This window comes from Silene latifolia, chromosome 3 (genome assembly GCF_048544455.1).
Source record: "Silene latifolia isolate original U9 population chromosome 3, ASM4854445v1, whole genome shotgun sequence".
Classification (NCBI taxonomy): Eukaryota; Viridiplantae; Streptophyta; class Magnoliopsida; order Caryophyllales; family Caryophyllaceae; genus Silene; species Silene latifolia.
In genome coordinates this window covers 26496606-26517136 of record NC_133528.1, presented here as the reverse complement: position 1 = coordinate 26517136, position 20531 = coordinate 26496606, and the positions used below count along the sequence as shown (strand labels likewise).

General features: G+C 34.2%; 2 protein-coding genes and 2 long non-coding RNA genes across 7 annotated transcripts; 1 reads left to right on the top strand and 3 right to left on the bottom strand.

The window, feature by feature from the left end:
* Positions 1-1856: 1856 nt before the first annotated feature.
* Positions 1857-2777, bottom strand: LOC141646007 (uncharacterized). Of its 4 annotated transcripts, none has more exons than XR_012545268.1 (4): positions 2735-2777; positions 2547-2610; positions 2383-2461; positions 1857-2097 (listed from the first exon to the last, which is right to left on the bottom strand). It is a non-coding gene; the product is annotated as an uncharacterized LOC141646007 (long non-coding RNA). The 4 variants fall into 4 exon arrangements; XR_012545269.1 differs by having other exon boundaries at positions 2547-2604; XR_012545267.1 differs by having other exon boundaries at positions 2740-2777.
* Positions 2778-2815: 38 nt separating this feature from the next.
* LOC141646006 (uncharacterized) lies at positions 2816-5928 on the bottom strand. Its single transcript, XR_012545266.1, has 4 exons — positions 5678-5928; positions 5255-5330; positions 3811-3917; positions 2816-2967 (listed from the first exon to the last, which is right to left on the bottom strand). It is a non-coding gene; the product is annotated as an uncharacterized LOC141646006 (long non-coding RNA).
* A 3863-nt stretch (positions 5929-9791) lies between these two features.
* Positions 9792-10307, top strand: LOC141648869 (70 kDa peptidyl-prolyl isomerase-like). The gene has a single exon (XM_074457578.1). The coding sequence runs from the start codon at positions 9792-9794 to the stop codon at positions 10305-10307; it is 516 nt and encodes a 171-aa protein (XP_074313679.1).
* A 6066-nt stretch (positions 10308-16373) lies between these two features.
* On the bottom strand, positions 16374-18511 carry LOC141646005 (uncharacterized). The gene is made up of 4 exons (XM_074454128.1): positions 17958-18511; positions 17097-17246; positions 16909-16991; positions 16374-16824 (listed from the first exon to the last, which is right to left on the bottom strand). Exons 1-4 carry the CDS (start codon positions 18385-18387, stop codon positions 16585-16587), a joined length of 903 nt encoding a protein of 300 aa, XP_074310229.1. The 5' UTR covers positions 18388-18511; the 3' UTR covers positions 16374-16584.
* Between the last annotated feature and the right edge of the window lie 2020 nt (positions 18512-20531).

Below are 20531 nucleotides of genomic sequence, written 5' to 3'. Positions count from 1 at the left end.
CATCTAATTCCTAAATCCATATTTTATTTAATAAACTAACATTTAATACCTAAATAAAAAAATACAAATAGCATGGCATGCTCAATTGACAAATAACATATTTAAAAGTACACCATATTTTTTTAACCTAATTCGACATCTAACCCGATTTAATAATAAGCAAATACTATATTATCTATTAATATTCATACGTTTTGTTTCTATTTTTTTTTATCATAATTAAAATATGTGTAAATGATATGAACCTATACTCTAATGATAGATTTTTTTTTAACACAATTCTAATTATATTATTTAGATAGAATTTTTTTTAACACAATTCTAATTATATTATTTAAACGTAGTATATTTACCACCCCTATATTATTTTTCAATGTGGGACATATAAAATCTATAGGTAGAAAATATAATGATATAAAATTTTAAGTGCTCTCTAAGACAATACTTAAGAGACTAAAAAATTTTGGTTTGATGCCTAAGTTCCAAGGATGCCTCCTATTTATAATCATTGAATCACCCACCTTATACTATATTTCGATGTGGGAAAATTCTATTTTTTATATGTAGTATATTTATCACACCTATATTGTTTTTCAATGTGGGACATATAACATATAATGAAATACACCATCTTTAATATGTGCAAATTATATGAAATCTATATATACTCTAATGTTAGCATTTCTTATCATGAATCTAATAATATTATTTTCATACTTCCTCCATTCAACTCCACTCTACCATCTTTCCTTTTTCATCCATTCAACTCCACTCTACCTATTTCCTAAAAAGGAATGCCAAATGACCATTTTGTCCTCATACCCCATTACTTATTTACAATATTTGTCACTCATACCCCACTGCTTCTACATCAAACTCCACCCTTTTCTACTCATACCCCACTTAATTACATTATACCCCATTATTTATTTACAATATTTTCCACTCAACCCCACCCTTCTTAATATTTGTTCAAAATACAAATAGGTAGAGTGGAGTTGAATGGAGAAAGTAATTTTTTTACCGACATTATTTTGCCAAATGAAATGTAAATTTTTTTATATAAAATAAGAAATACAGAGTATATATTATAATAACTAAAAGATTTTCCAAAGATTAACTTAGGTTAGAAATCATTATTGTAGAGACAGTAATACAAACTCTTTTAAGAGCTCTCTCAGACAATACTTAAAAGAATCAAAAGATTTTGAGTTATGACTTCTATTTATAATCATAAGATCACCCTGTCTTATGGTAATCTTTCGATGTGGGACAATTCTAATATTTATACATAGTATATTCACCACACTTACATCAATACTATATATTAAATCCAGAAACCAAGGGACTTTAATGTAATTAAAGAAAGTTGTACAAATTAATTATATTATATAGTTTTAAATCACTAGCACCGTGTGATCACTAGTGGAATTATACCCTACAATGGCTGTTCTAATAGGGTATTAATGGCGGTTTCCTAGCGACGTGATTGCTGGGGTCATATATTTTTTGTGTCGGTTGTAAAACCGCCACCTTAGGGTAAGCTATGACGTCGCTTGTAAGTCCAAAACCGCCACTATAGGGTAACCTATGGTGTCGGTTGTGAGTCTAAAACCGCCACCATAGGGTAAGCTATGGTGTCGGTTGTGAGTGTGCAACCGCCACTATAGGGTTACCTAATGTCGGTTGTAGGTAAACAACCGTCACTAAAGGCAAACTTATAGTGGCGTTTCTAGCATAAGAACCGCCATAATAGGTAAATCAATTGTGGCGTTCCTAACTTAAGAACTGCCACCATAGATAAAAAAAAAAATTAAAAAAAAAATATTTGCTACCTAAATTTTGACAACAATGTCCTATAAATTTGACAATCCAAATATCGAATGAACAAATAATACATACAAAAGAATGCCAACCAGCAAGCTTGCATATCATCAGACACAACAATAATGCCGATGTTAAAAAATTATACATCCAAGTGTATAAATATTTACATACGTCTTAGTTACTAAACTAATAAACATTACGTGTTCTCTAAACCTTTGGTAGCTCACACCTCTTTAACATTATTCATCTCCTCAATCAACACTGTTAAATCTGCGATAATACATTTAACAAACCAATAGTAAGAAAAACAAACCTAAACGTTATTAAATCAACTGTATAATTTTACATAAAATCAACCTAAAACACTAAAAATAATGAACTATCAATCCGTTGAGTATAGCTGAAAAAGTTTTGATTTTTGTTCCGTTTATGACCGAAGTTTTTAGGTCCGATCTTCGGTCTACCTAAATATTTTTATTCACTTTTTGGTCCTCTAAGGTTACTCAGGTTGTAACAAACAAATGTGTATTTCATTTACAAAACAAGAGAACTTACTTTCGCATCCACATCAGTTAATGATCTTGCAATCACCCCTTGGGCATCACTGACTACAGAGTTTGTCTTTCCCCTTGCCCTGTAGACATGATAGAAAACACATTAGAGACAACCAACTCAAGCAAATCTCGCTCATATGGGAATAATACACATAGAATGATTACCAAAGAGATAAGATGGTCACACTCCTCGTCAGATACAAAACCACTTTAAACAAATACCCTGTCACTGTTGTCACAATGAATAAACGTCAGACATTGGCTAGCATATGTAGGCATGTAAAACAGCATTAGTTCACAACAGATTAAAAGGATCTTGTAGAGAGTTATTAAAAAAGATTTCGTTAAGATACCTGACCTTGGCTGCCATGATAGTTGGACGACCCTCGATTGGTCATTACTCACGACTTAATCCTCGCCCTTTCACAACAATAGAAAATAACTGTAATGATCATTCTTAGAGTGATACATTTACAATGTCAAACCGTTGAGTTTTGATTACCTTTACTTTTGACACAAAGATCAAGGAAAGAGGAGGTGACCATTTCTGAGTGTAGTTGAAGGATGTCAAGTGGATGATCAAAAACTGGCAATGCATAAAATTATTTAGCAAACTGAACTCTTAAATGGAATACGCCTTCTTGAATTACCAAGGGATTAAAATCAATTAAAGAAACTAGCAAATCCATGAAATTATTATATACTTGACCTATTACAATCTTGTCACGAATATATCTGTCACAAAAGAGACTCGCTGATTTTTAAAAGATTCCAACTTTGTGTCATGACTGCCTCATAATCAAATCAAAACATAAAGGGTTCAGTAAGCGGAATCACATATTTCAACTTTGTTACAAGCTTCCAGGATAACATCCCACCTTTTATGAGAAAATATGTATGTAAAACTCAGCAGTGGTGAAACAAAAACTGAATCAGCAAAAGCACCCAACACAATAATCAACTAAATGAAATTGTTCTAAACACAACACATTTAGATCCTCCCAAATCTCCTTGCTCCAAATATCATCTATTATAACCGAACACTTTGCTAGACTTGTATGGCCTGGCTTCACACATTAATTCAAGTATCATGAAAACAATTGTATCATTGCATGGAGTAAATTGAGAATCAACTGAAACAATCAAAATCCAAACAAAATGGGAAAATGAAATGAAAAATTAGGGATTCAAACAATCAACTAGGAGAATGGTAATAATAATAATAATTGAAACAAATACACAATATGGGGCAAATTAAACAAAACAAAAAGCATGAATAATCATGAATAAGATAAAGAAACCCAAACTGAAAAATTGAAACCCATCAATTGCACTAGAGTTAGAGGAGCAGAAAGACAAAATCCAAACGAAAAACAGGGATAATGACCCTATAAAATCCAAACGAAAAGCGGAAAGATAAAGACGGTACCTAGAGTTAGAAAATAATGGCCATGGTAATAGAGGAGCAGTGATAGCGGCGAGTTCCAGATAGAGGAGCGGTGATGAGGAAGGAGCAGTGAGGATGGAGCGGGGAAACTGGTAAATATGAAGCGGTGGAAAATATGTAGTGAATTAGTGATTATCAATTATCAATTTTTTTTAATGAAAAAATGAAGCGCCGAGTTACTGAATGTTTTGCGCCAACAAGTTTTTAGATATATACGTCGGTTTTTAGATCTATCGAGTTTTCATGTTGCTCATTATTTTCTGACTAATAGCATTGTTATTGTATCTCCTCCCTCCCTCCCATTCATTTGTTACCTTTGATTAAAATACTTCTCACGAGGGATAAAAAGGTAAAAAATGATTGGGACGGAGGGAGGAGTTTATAAATATGTTTTTTTTAAAGTAATTTCTGTAGAAAAATCTATTTCTGACTATTTACTTTAATAACTGAGATAAATGCCACCAGTCATTCCACAACCTATTAGATGGATGTAAACACATTCTGTATCAAACTATCAATTGCAAAATTATGGAAAATTCTGTCAAACTGAAACTATGATCACTGAACTCTGTATTTTTTTTTTCTACAGGTACCTATTAAGCGGCTTTGATGGAGAATCATGTATATTTTAATGGAAAGGTGGTAGTTGATGTCGGGGCTGGTAGTATTCTATCATAAATAGCTTCCGATCAACAATCTTATTTGAGACTTTAACAATGCTGCAATCAGGAAAATGTCCATTGTATTTTAACCACAGACAGTATCACATAATCAAGCAAATAATGATCAAAATATGTCCGCAGACTCCACACCATTACCAACAAATGATTAATCTCAACTACAAACAACAAACCTAAATCTCAATATTTTGATCATTGAGATTGTGGTGGCTTAAAGAAAAAATCATTTGTTAGGAAAAATCTGTCGAATTTTAAGATACTGCAGTACAAACAACAATTACCTGCTATTTGGTCCGGGATTTAAAACAGACTAGTTCGATTGACATGATATTAGCTGGGATAATTTCTGTCGCGAATGCACATGACACAACACAACACAACACAACACAACACAACACAACACAACACAACACAACACAACACAACACAACACAACACAACACAACACAACACAACACAACACAACACAACACAACACAACACAACATAACACAACACAACACAACACACAATTGACATGACTTAATAATGACCAAACCAAGCATACTCAATCTAAAGGGTGACTTTTTAGCCTGATAAATTCAGATAAATTGAGAATGTCCAACAAAATTAGCAGCTGGCATAATTCTGTCGTGAATGCACATAAGATATGATCTAAAGGTTGACTTGAGCATAATTTGTTGGAGACTCACTCAGAAGCTCAACACAACAGGGGTAGATAATGATACAGACAAGGGTAACATTACCTTTATGAAATGCTTGTCATACTTCATTGATTAAGGCAGAGGCACACAAGAGACACATTCAAAATCGCCAGGCAACCTGCAAAGTTTACATTTTCAGTTTCATAATTTCAATATTCAGGCTTTACAAGGACACAAAATTTGTCGTGTGCTTTCAAAACCCGGACCAAATAGCAGGTAATTTGACAGTCACCAAAATCGATTGATGATGTTAGGAAACAAAAGGGTTCACCAAAATCGGCGTAACTAGTCAAATAGCAACAAATTGGTTCAAAAAAATTCAATTATTGTACTGCAGTATCTTAAAATTAGGGAAATCGGTATGAGATGAATATCTAAACGGACTACTTATGACTGAAATTGATAGTATATAAAAGCAACAAACAAAACTTATAGATGTTATAGTCAACAAGTAGTAAGACGAACCTTTGATGTTGTAGCTCTGACTCGATGCGTCGGGAGTAGAGAAATGGATGGCAGACTCGTCGTGAGCAAAGAGGAGGGAACAAAGGCGGGGGAAACTCAGGCGGCGAGATGCAATTGCAAGTTTGGCGGTTGTTGAATTCATGGGATCGTGACTGATTAGGAGGGGATCGTGGGGGGTTTGGGGATTAGGGTATGTGAATTGTGAAGACGGAAGAGGGGCGCGCAGAATAATACGGAGTATAATCAGTTGTTTACTTGATAGGCGCAGTCTTTTTTTATGTCGATTAATATGTCTATTGTAGTTAAAACCGATACAAAATTTTTTGGTGGCGGTTTTTGATAAAGAAGCGTTGTTATTTATCACTATCTTTAGTGTCATTATTAATGTCGGTTGTATGAATAACCGCCACAAATGATCTATGGTGGCGGTTTTGACTTAAAACTGACACAAATAATTTATTTTATCGTGACGGTTCTTTATTAAAACCGCCACAATAGACTTACTATAGCATAAAAATTTCGTTCCCGCCCTTTTTTTTTCCTTTTATGTCGTTTCCTATTAGAACCGCCACGATAGCGGCGACACGATAGGGGTTTTTTCTACTAGTGGATGGACCCGATGAAGGGATCTCAATGCAAATATTATATAGTTTGGGTTAAAATTAAATTATATAGAAGCTTGGTAATTTTCCTAAACATTTGTAAGAGACTAAAATATGGTCAATTTCCTTAAAATAAAATAATTAATTAAGATGGTCAATTTTAAGGAGACTAAAAGAAAGGAGATGCTTGGTAATTTTCCTAAATATTTATAAAAGACTATAAGATGGTCAATTTCCTTGATATAAAATAATTAATTAGTATAAACATGGTCACTTATGGTATTAATTATTATTATCATAAAATTATATACTCCGTATTAAATTTAAAATGTATGCAATTTTATTAAACTTTATAGTTTATTAGATGTATAGAGATGTTAATTAATTAACATACAAAAATATAATATAAGTAGGTTATAAATAATTAAAGTTAGATTCCATAATATATAATATTGCATAATTTTTTCGATTTGATTTAATGCATATATGTAATATATTTATATAAATATATAATCCTCTTAAAATTGCATGTCTAAGTAGTAAAAGTAATTTCACAAGAAAGAAAAGAATTGTAGTAACATTAGATATAGTTATATGATAGTAATCACTCATTTGAATAGTAAAAGTAACAATATTATCAGCGAGATTAGTGAAAGTGGTAGAAACAACGGGAGTAGTGAAATAATCAATATTAATGCGGCAATAGTGAAAGTAACAATAATTACGCGGGAGTAGTGAAATTATCAATATTAATGCGGCAATAGTGACAGTAACAATAATTACGGCGGGGTAGTAAAAGTAACAATGATTAGGGGCAAGTAGTGAAATGTTATTACTATTGTTTCATTAATAAGAGTAAAATATTAATTGTGGGAGTAATGAATTTGTCTCAAAATTTATTTCATCGTAATTTTTGGATATGTCATAGAAAAATATATTAATAATAAATTTATGGGTTATGCAACTTGAAGTAATTTTATTTAATGAAAAAAAATTTAATGGTAAGTAGAGGTAGCTCGGGCGAAGCCGGGCACCAATACTAGTTACTTTTCAATGTAGGACAAATAACATACTTAATACACCATTTTTTTTCGTACCTACTTTGACATCAACCCGATTTAATAATGAGAAAATACAATACAATCTACACTCTAATGATAACATTTTTTTGTCACAGTCTAATTATATAATTTTCATACGATACTTTTTTGTCAAATGAAATATAAAGTTTTTATATCAAAATTATAAACATCACTTTAATATAATACAGAAAATGTATATATATGGGACAGTTCTGTTATTTATACATAATATATTCGTCACACCTACATTATTTTTCAATATGGGACATATAACATACTAAAAAGTACATATCTTTTATATCAAAAAATTTTAGGTTAATACCTAAGTTTCAAGGATGCCTCCTATTTATATTTATAGAATCACGCTATCGTATACTATTCTTTCGATGTGAGATACATAATTTAATTATTTAGACGTAGTATGTTTATCATGCCTACATTATTTTTGAGATACATAATTTAATTATTTAGACGTAGTATGTTTATCATGCCTACATTATTTTTCTTTAAAGGTAAAACCACTTAGTCTCGATCATTAGATATGGAATTCTACATCGTACATAGACAACCATTAACTTTTTCCCGGGTAGTTCCCAACGATTTCCACTTTATTTTTTATATCATATCGTAGTAGATAATGATAGAAAATTTTAAGAGCTCTTTAAAACAATATTTATGAGACTCAGAAAATATTGGGTGGAAACATAAGTTTCAAATATGCCTCCTATTTATAATCATAGGATCACATCATTATACTAATCTTTCGATGTGGAACAATTCTACTATTTATATGTAGTATATTCACCACACCTACGTTATTTTCCAATGTGGGACAAAACATACTAAAAATTACACAATTTTACATACTAAGAAGTTTTAATATGTGCAAATAATATGAAATCTATACTCTAATGATAACATTTTTACCACAAATCTAATTATATTATTTTCATAATTTTTTTAATTTGTTGAATATCATAGTTTCTTCGCAGTTTAATTGTTCGAAATTTGTCATCTCCATTATTTGTTGGTACATGGCTTGTTTGCTTTGCATTTTTTCTGATTTTTGGCAATTTCGCAACTGGTAATTTACTCGATTTCTTCCTGATTTTTTCCCCTATTTTATTATTCATGTTAATTACCCTTCACACAATTGATAAGCAGTTGTTTTCGCGTGATTTTTTAGTCTTTTTATGGCTGTAATGATGTGCTCATCAAATCAATTTTTTTGTGCGTATTTGACTTAATTCACACAATTTTTTGGGTGTTTGAGTTGTGGTTTGGATGCTGAGATTTTTTCATCCACTTCAAGGGTGGCATGTGTGTATGTGCATAAGTTTGCATTTGATAGATTATTATCACATTTGTATTGCTCCAATTGCTTTAATATGTGTATTACTTACATAATCTCATATGCTTATTAATGCTTCAGTATGCTATGGAAATCGACTTGTAATAATATGGGAAATCTTTTGCTATCTAGGGTATTTGATTTTCAGATGCTTATTAATGCTCCATTATTTTTTATATCCTATCGTAGTAGATAATGATAGAAAATCTTAAGAGCTCTTTAAAACAATATTTATGAGACTCAGAAAATATTGGGTGGAAACATAAGTTTCAAATATGTCTCCTATTTATAATCATAGGATCACATCACTATACTAATCTTTCGATGTGGGACAATTCTACTATTTATATGTAGTATATTCACCACACCTACGTTATTTTCCAATGTGGGACAAAACATACTAAAAATTACACAATTTTACATACTAAGAAGTTTTAATATGTGCAAATAATATCGGCATCTTAACACGCGAAGAGAGAGAATACCCCAAAAACCCCCAAATTAAAAAACCCCAAAACTTCAACCTCCCCTCGCCGGCGGCTTCTCCGGTCGCCTCTCTGAGTCGCCGGCGAGACTCCTTCTTACGTTTGCTTCTCCTTCCCCTCACTGTCACCCGGTGAGTTGTTCGTATTAGCTGTTCATTTTGTGTTTATTTTCTTCAATCAATCGTGTTTGTCTTTTTAGGGTTCGGGTTTGATTCCGTTTTCGCCTTCGTGTAATCGACTGTTTGCTCGCTGTTATTGTTTAGTTCGTGACTGTTTAGTCACCGGGGACGCCATCTCCTCCGATCGTCGTCCTTGGGTTTTGTTTCGTGACTGTTTTTTCTGGGTTTTGGCTTTTGTTTGTTTGCTGAGCTTTGTTATTGGTCGAGGGGATTCTCCCTTCTCTGGTTTATGAGTAGGTTCGATCTTTGTGGTGATCTTTGTGGTGTCTTGATGCCTTCCGTTTTCTCGGTTTTTCCGAGTCGTTTCGATGTTGTGGTTTGTTTTATACCTTCTTCCGAATTGTGTAGCTATGTCTTCCGCTAATATTTATCAAAAGTTTCTTGAAACTTTTGCTAGTGCCATGTCGATGGGTTTATGGAGAATAATGGGGATAGGATGTTAGGCGACTTTATGGATTTGCAGGGGTCAGCTCCGTTATTTTTAGCGGAGGTAAAAGACCTTAAAGATAAGGGGAACAGTCTTTTTAGGAAAAATGATTTTGATAGTGCCGCGGAGTGTTATGATGAAGCTTGTAAATTACTTAGTTTGAGTTTGGGAGATATTGGAGGTGAAGATATTCAATCGGTATCTGACCTTCTTGTTTCTCTTATGTCTAATATGGCTGCATGTGCTCTGAAACTTGAGGAATACAGAGCTGCCTCGGGTTTATGCTCCATGATTTTGAACACATTCCCTCGTAATGTTAAGGCACTTTTTCGTCGGGCAATTGCTTATATGAAGTTGAAAAGATTTTCGAAAGCTGAATTGGATTTGGTTAATGCTTTAATGGTGGAACCAAATAATAAGGATGTGTTAAGGGAATTAGAGGTGGTAAAAGGTCATCTTCTCATAAAGGGAAATGGAAAAAGAGTCTTTGGAAGTTGCAAATGAAGATTGCGTGGAGGAGAACAACAAGAAGTCTTTTCATGCTTTGGCACCTGATGTGAGTATAAATGATAGGGGTGAAAGCGTGGTTACAGAGGTGATGGATGAACAAAGTGAGGTGAGTATAAGGGATACTCGTGTGTGAATATGGAAGAGACGGAGGTTCAAAGTATTGGTGCTAAAAAATCAGTGCTTGAGTTTTCCAAAAAGGGAGGTGGTAGTTCTACCTTAAGGATCCCATCAAATGCTTATAAAAAGTTGCTGGAAGGGAGAACGGTAAGCTTTTACCGTAAACGTGATTTGTCAACTTTAACAATTCGAATCCTTAAGGGTGAGATTACTAAGGAGATAGACTTTATAAAAGAACAATGTCACCAGAAGAAGAAGAGGAAGAAGAAAAAGAGGAGCGGTTCCAAAAAGGGGAAGTCTAAGATGATGGGGGCAATGAAGGAAAACATTACCCCCTCCGATATTATCAAGGTGGAATCTGATAGTCCTAGCGTAAGTTTGAGCTCGTCCTCTACTGGGACCGGGACGTCTTGCGCTTCTTCAGTTTGTGACAATTTTCCTCCTTCCGGTACTCATGTCCCCCAAGCTCAGGATGATTCTAATGACCATCAGTCGTTTATCTTTTCAGCTCGTCCTAAGAAGTGTAAGATTCTCTCGTTTGAGAAGCCTCCAGGTGCCCCTGTTACTCCTCTGTTTTGCAGGTACCCCTCTACTCATCATGTGCAAGAGAGACGGAGAATCACCACGTTCAAGAGGAATCAAAGCAAAGGAGATGAACCTCCAAGACACAATTTGTCTACTTTCTCAAAAAGTTTCTCAAAAAGTAGATCTCTCTCCCATAAATTTCTACGTCCTCGTGGCGTAAGTGTGTCTTGTTGGAGGTACTCTTCTGAGGCTCAGTTGTTAAAGAAGAGAAAAGAAATGTTCGCGCAATTGGCTAGCTCTGATCGTCCCGCTAAGAAGCCTATTTTGACTGTCAACCCCACCTGTAATTTATTTGCTTTTCCTAATAATGTAGTAATTGATCCGACTCCGAGAGTCGGGTAGTTACTTTGTAAGAACACTTTCTTTACTGCTGTCAAAAAAAAAAAAAATATGTGCAAATAATATGAAATCTATACTCTAATGATAGCATTTTTTACCGCAAATCTAATTATATTATTTTCATAATTTTTTTAACGATATTTTTTTGCCGAGTGAAATGTAAAAGTTTGATATAAAAATTAGAAATATCACTTGAATATAATTTAGGAAATATACATATTACAATAATTAAAAGATTCTCCACTATATTTTTTACATCAAAAATTATACTTTCCTAAATTGATTTTTGATGATGTGGACGCTCTCAGATCGCTCGGAAAAACTCTCTTTTATATATATATATAGATTACATATTCCATTTATTTAAAATAGTTTTCACAAATTAAAAGGTGGGGAATTCCTAAGGATCGATAGAAGTATAAAATCAAGTATGCAAATACCAACTCAATAAAATTCAACTAAAAAAAAAAGTTAAAAGGAAGAAACAATAATATCGACCATGGAGTAAGTGTCACATTAGATCCTCAAAACTGAGGGATACAAAAACGTTAGTACTTCCTCCATTCAACTCCACTCTACCACTTTGCTTTTTCACGTTTGTCAACGTGTGTTTTACACGGTAAATATCGTTAGCTACGTATTTGCAAAAATTATAAAAATTAGATATTTGTAATGTACTCGTAAAGACGAATCAAATAAGATCCCACATGAATGTATTTTCACTTATATATCGAGAGAAAATCGAAATTTAATGTGTATTTGTGAATAGTGTAGAAAATAGAAATAGGTAGAGTGGAGTTGAATGGAGGAAGTACTATTATTGATTGATGATTGCATAAAGGAAATGGGTGATAAGCAAAGTACGATCCCTGTTCATCTTGCACATATGAATTGACTGAAGCAGACCATACACCAAAAGTAGACTCAAACTCTCAACTTATGATTCGATTTCGTCATTGCGTGTGAGCATACTCTGCCTATTTTAAGGTTCCTTCCCTAAAGATTCTTAATGTTTGTTGCAAACTGCAAACCCACTGATGCAACGCCAGACGGAATGCGTTAGTTTTGGGAGTCCAAATAAACTGAACAGTTACTTGGTCATTAATTTCCAAACCCACCATTTTTCATGAAGTATATGTTTGTCAGTCAATGTACCATTTCGGTTAGTCCGAATTTGAGCCGGATAGAACTGTAATACTGTTACGGAAATAATATGTAATATGGTATAGTATTATTTCGTGTATAGTTTATTGTGTCTCGTGATTATTCAGTTTCCTAATATTGTCGAGTTGTAGATACCTCATTTCAAGACCTTCCGCAAACCACCCAGTAATGATTGGGCCGCATGTTTGGTACGCGGAACGATTTATGACAGTCCGTAAGTTTATCGTCAAGTGATAGCTCAAACATTTGTGTCTACCCCTTGGTCGTCATCTACGCACCGATACGATCGTTTTGACAGTAATTAGAGTTATTTATATGCGAATTTATTTTTGAAAAAGTATTGAATATTAAATTTAAATAAGTTAAGGTAAAACTTGACGTTAGTTATAACTCATTCTCATTTCCAAAACAAAAAACATCTTATAATCAGAGCATGTTTGGCCTCGATTCTCAAAAATGAGTTTTTGCTTTTCAAGTTTAATTTTTCAAAAGCGTTTTTTAAAAGCAGAAGCAACAAATTGCTGCTTCTATTTCTATGGGCAAAAATATGGAATTTTAGCTTTTGAGATTTTTTTTTAACTTTTAGAAAATAGTATGTTTGGCCAAAAAGTGTTTTTGAGGTCAAAAACACTTTTTCAAGCTAGGCCAAACACACACTCAATCTATTTCGACATCTCATTACTAGTTTAAAGAACATCATTTACCCCCAATTCAACTTATTTCCCCACCAAATTCAACCATATAACAATTCACGCCATTTACCTTAAATTCAACTTGATTCCGTTTGAAGGTGTGTCCAAATACTATGGACACGTGTCGGACACGTGCCCAAATAAAAGATGAAAGTTAGACACGGCTTTACAAGTGTCCGACACGTTTTGACGTGTGTCCGATACGGGTGTCCGACACGGCAACGCCGATTAGGAGGAGTGTCCGTGCTACCTAGGAGTTCATTTGGAGTCCGGGTCAAAAACTACTTCATTTTCTAAGAAACCGTTTAAAATGCCGAGTCGGAATGTTCTAGAATATTCTAGATATTTATTCCTAAATTAAATTTTATATCTTTTTGTAAAATATCTTCCATATATCATATTTTACGGAATAAGGAAGTACAGATCTACCACAATTCCATAATAGAAACGCGGAAATCTTTCTTCCGCAGGAGGAAACCTCTGGGGAAATGATGCAGCAGGTGCTGCGCCTCTTAGAAGGACCGCAGCAGCTGCTGCGCCTCTTCTCCAGCTCGTTTTTGCTGTTTACGGAATATTTCCGTGATTTCTTTCCAAAGTTTGTGTCATTCCAAAACTCTTCACATTTTTTTGTATAAATAGAGACCTTCGGTCTCCATATTTTTCACGCGAGTGTCCGCCCTTCTCTTTTCTCTTTGCATTCTAGACCTTGCTCTAAGCTTTTGACGTCTACGTGCTTGATCAATCGACCACGTAAGCTCAGATAATTCTAAGTACCAGTCACGTTGCATGACCGACCAATTTGACCACTACACATCAATCAATTAATCTAAAATCCTCCAACAAAGGCACTTTCTATATACATTCGAGTCGAGCAATCACTAACGTTAACTTAGTCAATCTCGTTTCGTCAAACATGTAAGTCTGGGGTGTAAATCCCATTTTTATTTATTGTATTTTATTCTTGTACCAATTAATGTAAGGTTTACGTCAAAAGTATATTTAAAACTGACTTAAAAAACCTTTTTATAAAAATCGTTTTTACAATGTGAGATACCGACGTCGAGAAGAAACGCAAAGAAAGAACAAGGCCTCTTGAAGGGTCGCGTATCTTCACGCCTCTTCCAGAGGCTGCCGCTGCTCCTGCTCTTCTTCTTCTTCCTCGGGTTTCTGTTGTTTCGTTCCTTTTTCGTCTTATTTTTCTTATTTCTTTCATTCTTCAGTACATAAGTCATGTTTTAATATTCCTTTTCAATTACAACGTTTTATTTTCGACTTAAATCCCTTATAACTCGATATTTGCGGGTTTTCGTCATCAAATCAAACCCGGATTTTAGAAGCTCGATTTGTCCATATCAAGTTTCTGGGATCCGTCTTTTGTACATGTTTTCCTTTATTTGGTTTTGAGTTTATCGAGTTCTTTTTGATTTTCAAGTTCGTTCCTTTTGTATTTCCGACATCGTAATAAATCCAATTTGTTCTAACTCGTTTTCATTCGTTTTAATCTGTGTTTATCGTTTTTATGACGGTTACAGATGTAATTAATATGCTAAGTCACTTCCACTTGAGTCTAATATCAATAATTAATCGTAAACATGCCAACGAACATTAACAGATAGCGGTTCTGACTTCACAGCCATAGCTCAACTCAAGAACAGACGCAGGAATAGTTGCGCCTCTTCCAAGGGACGCAACATGTGTTCTGGGATGGTAATATTTGCAGACTTTGACCAGCGGGCTGCTTTTGTAGCCTTAATATTTGCAGACAAATGCAAATTATTGGTAGGAAATCGAGTCCTTGGCTCTACATCTTATTGAATTACAACCTTAAACATTCACTTGCTCATATTCCATATCTAAATTAGTTTGCATTTCATATTAATTAGTTTAGTTAATTAGTTAAAAAAACCAACTCTTATCGATTTAGCTAAACACAATCACTAAAATAGTCTAGTATTGCACACTAGCTCCCCGTGAATCGATCCCTAAGTGCTACAACAACACCGTGCATTTGCAGTATTTAAATCCTCGTCACAAATTTTGATGAGCATTTGGTGACATTTGACTGTGATGGCATGTGATAAACCACCCTTGGCTGAAACTCGGATAATCGAATAGGGAAATTCCCGACTCCTGACATGTGGTAGAAAAACAGGGAGAACAAAACATAATCCAGTATGACCTTTCAAATGGCTCAGGTCGAAGTGTATAATACACCCGTTTTTAGAGATTTCGGGATCCTGAAAAAAATGTTTGGAAATTCAACGGAAAGTTCCTCGAGGCAGATAAAGAGGCCACACAAATTTAGGGGTGCAATGATGGTTATTTGAGGAGACCGGTATGCAATAAAGCAGCCTTGACCGAAAATCGCATAATCGTGAAAAAAAAGTAAATACTTGTTATTTGGGAGCTGAAATCGAATAAGATAAGTCCTGAAGCAACTCCTGTTATGTGGTAGAAAAACCAGGGGAAAAAAAAAAGAAATTTGACTAGGTACGACCTTCCGAACGGCTCAAATTGAAGTGTATAATACATGGTATTCGGAATCCTAGAATCTTGGAACATAAATGTTTATAAAACACACGGACGGTTCCTAAAGTCAGATAAAGCGATCATGCAAATTTTGAGAACCAGCGATGGTTATGTGAGGCTACCGGTATGCGACAAACTAGTCTCGGTCGAAAAACATTTAAACATGTAAAAAACGGATATTGAGAAAGAGAAAGTCATACTCCCATTTTTTCTCGCTTCCAATCTCAAATGTTGCAAAGCCTTCCTCCCATTCAACTGAAACTGTTACACAGTAACGGAAAAAAATAACAAGTACTCCGTATAAAATCTTAATAACTATTATGTAAAACTGTCTATGGCTCTCAATCTCTCATGAAGCCTTATATTATTCATTTATTGGTATTGATATTCTCAGAGAAGAACATTGTTCGAGTTGGTTTCCAACTTCCAAGAGGTACAATTGTACAAACAAAGATCAATGTCTTTTCTCATAAGATTTTTTACGAATTTTTATCTGAATTGACCGATATTATAATGTAAGCGTTTTTACAGTTGATCGACTATTAATTTTTGCAAGCTTTAGCAATACTGAAAGCATCATCTGAATCATCTAAAACTAGATATTACGGAGTATATCGATCCATTGCCATCAATCTAGCTCAAAGTCAGCAGGCAGTGTATATCAAGAGAGTTTTATGCAAGTATGATTACAGAAAAATGAAGTGAAGATTAAAAAAGCAGCAGCATAAGCAAACAACTAGTAATTATGAGTAGTGTCTGAGTAGTAACACGAGTGTTAGTTCTGAGTCGATTCAGTGCGTGCAGCTAGGAAATAGAGACGGTATCAAGAGTAATACATCTTCAAGTCATGCATCCCCAGCTTGTGTGTTCATGTCACGGACCTCCAAAACAGCCTTCTTTATTAACTTGAAATCAGCTATTTCTCCCATGTGGAACTTAAACAAGACGTGCTGCTCCGGAACTGCCAGGAAGAGCACACCAACTTTATCGCTTAGTAAACACACCTTCTTCATCAAGCTTGTATAAACCCAATCGAACTCTGCCTGATAGATATCCCCGTTTTTCAACCTCGTTGGTTCTCTAACCTGTTCAAATTTCCAATCTTCCCTTATTAGTTATTACTCAATCTCGGATGAATGTATAAGTCATGTTCCAAAGTAGTAGTTTACCTCATTCTGGCTATAGTCGTACTCCCATTTGTTGTCGCTTCCAATCTCAAACGATGCAAAGTCTGGCTTCCAATCAATCTTAACTGTAAACAACCGCAGGAAAATAAATCAAGACACCATTTTTTTTACTTCAAATACGTGATTAGTATGAAAACAAACATGGTATATATACCCGTATCATTAATTACCTAGATCTCGGGTCTGCAGCGTACAGTCAATCATCTCCCTTATGTCATTAACAGGTACAGTAGTTGCAGTGAGGACCATCAAATACGGAAACAGTGTAGCATTATGAATTTCCACGATTTGGACCCAATAACCAGTAGGTGGTACAGTTCCTGCTCATAACCAAATTAGCAAAAAAATAAAAAAAATATAACCTAATTACAGATCAGAAAACTGACTCCACCAAACCTAACTCGAACCTCAACTTAAACCGGAAAACTCAAAGTAGACCCAAACTGACCGAAAACAACACACGGTTTTTAATCTGATTAAACCAGTAAACAACATACATACTACTAACCTAATTGTCGAAAATCATCAAGAGACAACACAGCTGAATATCGACAAATTAACATCTGTTCTTATTTTACTAATTGTTAAGAATATAACATCGTCTCAAGATTCTCAAACCGAGTCAAGCAAACAACCGCCCAAAACGACTCAAGCCGTGACTCCTTAATCTATAACATCATAATCTTCATTTATTCCAGATCAACATCGACCAACTTTCTCATGATCAACATCAAAAACTTAAAATCTTCAATTTTCAACAAAGAAAACAACCGTAAACATGAAATTTATAGATGGCGAACTTACCAAACTTAATAACAGAGTATCGACAAATTAACATTCTTTTTTACCAAACTTAATAGCAGAGTATCGACAAATTAACATTTTTTTTACCAAACTTAACAGCAGAGTATCGACAAATTAACATTCTTTTTCTGAATCGTAATCTTTATTTATTTCAGATCAACATCGACAAACTCTCTCGTAACAAAGAAAACAAGAATAAACGTAAAATTGATAGAAGACGAACTTACCAAACTCAAAGCAAAGTCGATTAGTTCCATGAACATGGGAAATAATGACAGTATCGTCGTCACCATCAAGATTACAAGGAAGACCCTGCGAAATTAAATCCAAAGGAGCCCACAATTCAACACTTAGTAATGGTGGCGGCGGTGCGTTGTTCCGAAACTCGATCATACCAGGAGACTTCAGAAATAGAGCGGCAGTAGTATTCTTATCTTTGTTCGTAGCAGAAATTACGAGACTTTCATTAGTGACCCCAACGATCCCGAACCCATGGTCGTCTTTGAAAGTAGGATCAAGAAGAGCTTCAATTGCACGCCTCAATGTGCGAAGAGGTTTCATTTTAAGGTAAAAGTTGTAATTAGGATCAGGTTGTGGATTTTCTTGTGAAGGAACGGCAGGCATGGCGTTTGCGATTTCTTCTGAAGGTTCCGACATGGCAATTAATGGAGTTTTCTTGGAGAGTTTTCAGTAATGGTGGTTGGCGGGAAAGTTAGTTATAAGAAAGAAGAGAGAAGGAGAGGAAAGGGAATTAGTTAGTTGGAATTAATGGGGTTGTTATGTTCTCTATTGCCGTACTCAGTTCGTTATATAGTTGGTTTCTTTTAAGATGGTGTGACGGTAATATAGCTAATATCCGTCTTAAAATTAAAGCGGATCAAATGATATTTAAATGGATATAGTGAGACTAGCGTTTTGTTATTTTGTAGACAATTTATCTTATCTACCTTATTTGAATCAATTTAAATTTAAGATGAAGATACCCGTTTTAAACCCAAATTTATATTTCATCCAATACGGAGTAGATTACTTAGACTTTTTAATATTTTAGAAAATGGAATGCAAATATTTTAGAAGATATTCATTTATTTCACGTCTCGTTTTCAAAGTGCCCAACATAAGATTATGAAAGTTTTATCAAGTATTATACATAGCCAATAACGTCACCAATAATACACGAAAATAGACCTGACAAACAGATCGGGTCGTGTCGCGTTCTTGTTTGTGTCACATATAACAGGGTCATGAAACCTTCAATCCAAATCCGACCAAATTAAATTTCGTGTCGACCTACTTACATAAACAAGATCCCTAACCCGTTTCTTTCATGTCGAGTTCTTATTGTATTTTTGTGTCGTGTCAATATTCGGAAAGTTCAAATATATTTATGTGATGAAAGATCAAGGAAAATTAAAATTAATTTAGAAAACGAGTCATTCGTGTCGGGTTCGTGCTTTGAGAGCCCAACCCAAACATAACCCGATTAAATCTCATGTCGTGTTCATGTCGACCATATAAATGGGTCATTACCTCAACCCAAACCCATTAATTTTGTGTCAAGTTCTTGTCGTGTGTTTGAGTCGTGTCATTGTTTACCATCTATACACGAACAATCGCCAAAACAATCAGAACTTCGAGTCAGGTGAAGTTGATAATTGTTGGATATTTCCTTAAGATCAATATGGCGAGAAATTTGTCAAGTATCACGAATTGAGTTGATAACATATTAAATGCTGCCAATATGCCTTATTTTGATGCAATAGTTTCGACAATAAAAATATTACTCCCTCCATTCAACTCCAAATGATACTTACCTTTTTCACGTTTCCCAACACATGTTTTACATTATAAATATCTTTAGCTACACATTTTTAAAATATTATAAAATTTGACATTTTTAAAAATTATAAAAATTTGATATTTTTAATGTACTACTAACTACGAATAAAACAAGATCTCACATAAATATATTTTATCTTATATATAGGATGAAATGAAAAGATTCTTCTTACTTGAGTTGTGAATAGTGTACAAAAGAAAAACATACTACCATTTAGAGTTGAATGGAGGGAGTATTAGATTCACAATTTTTGGCTCGGAACAAATTACCAATTTTTTGGTTAAAATGAGCGACTATGTCGCGGATAAGAATTGAACTCTAACCTCACGGTTGGAGTAAGAGAGCTCTTACCACTTGAACTATTTCTTCTCCATATTTTTTTAACAAATTAACATTATGGTCTCATTTTGAATATCCTAAAGCAACTTTACTTTTCATCGACCACCAAAATAATTGGGTATTACTCTATCACATACGCATTTCACTCTTTCACATACGTATTTAACTTTGTTACCCCTCTCATTTTTACAATCAATTTTCCATTCTCCTCTTTTTCTTAAATACATGAACAAAAACACCTATCGCCAATAACCCACCGCGACTTATCACCTCTCACACCCACCCCCACCAGCAAACCCTACCAAACCCTTTCGCGCACGCACAATCCTTGTCACCTGCGCACAACAAGTAAACTCCACCACCTCCGTCTCACTGGAGAATACCCCCTTTCCGTCGGGGGCATGTATGCTATCATCTTTAATGCTACATTAACGAAAATTTACCACCGCCTAGTCTCTTACCATAATAAACTTAAAAATCTTATATTTTTAAACAAAACTACAGTACAAAGAAAGGGAGAATTTATTCATATTATTAATGATGATTACAAATACTTATTTTATTATCTAATTGTAATTCATGATGAAAAATATGTTCAATTTGAGTGCTTTTAGGGTTTTAG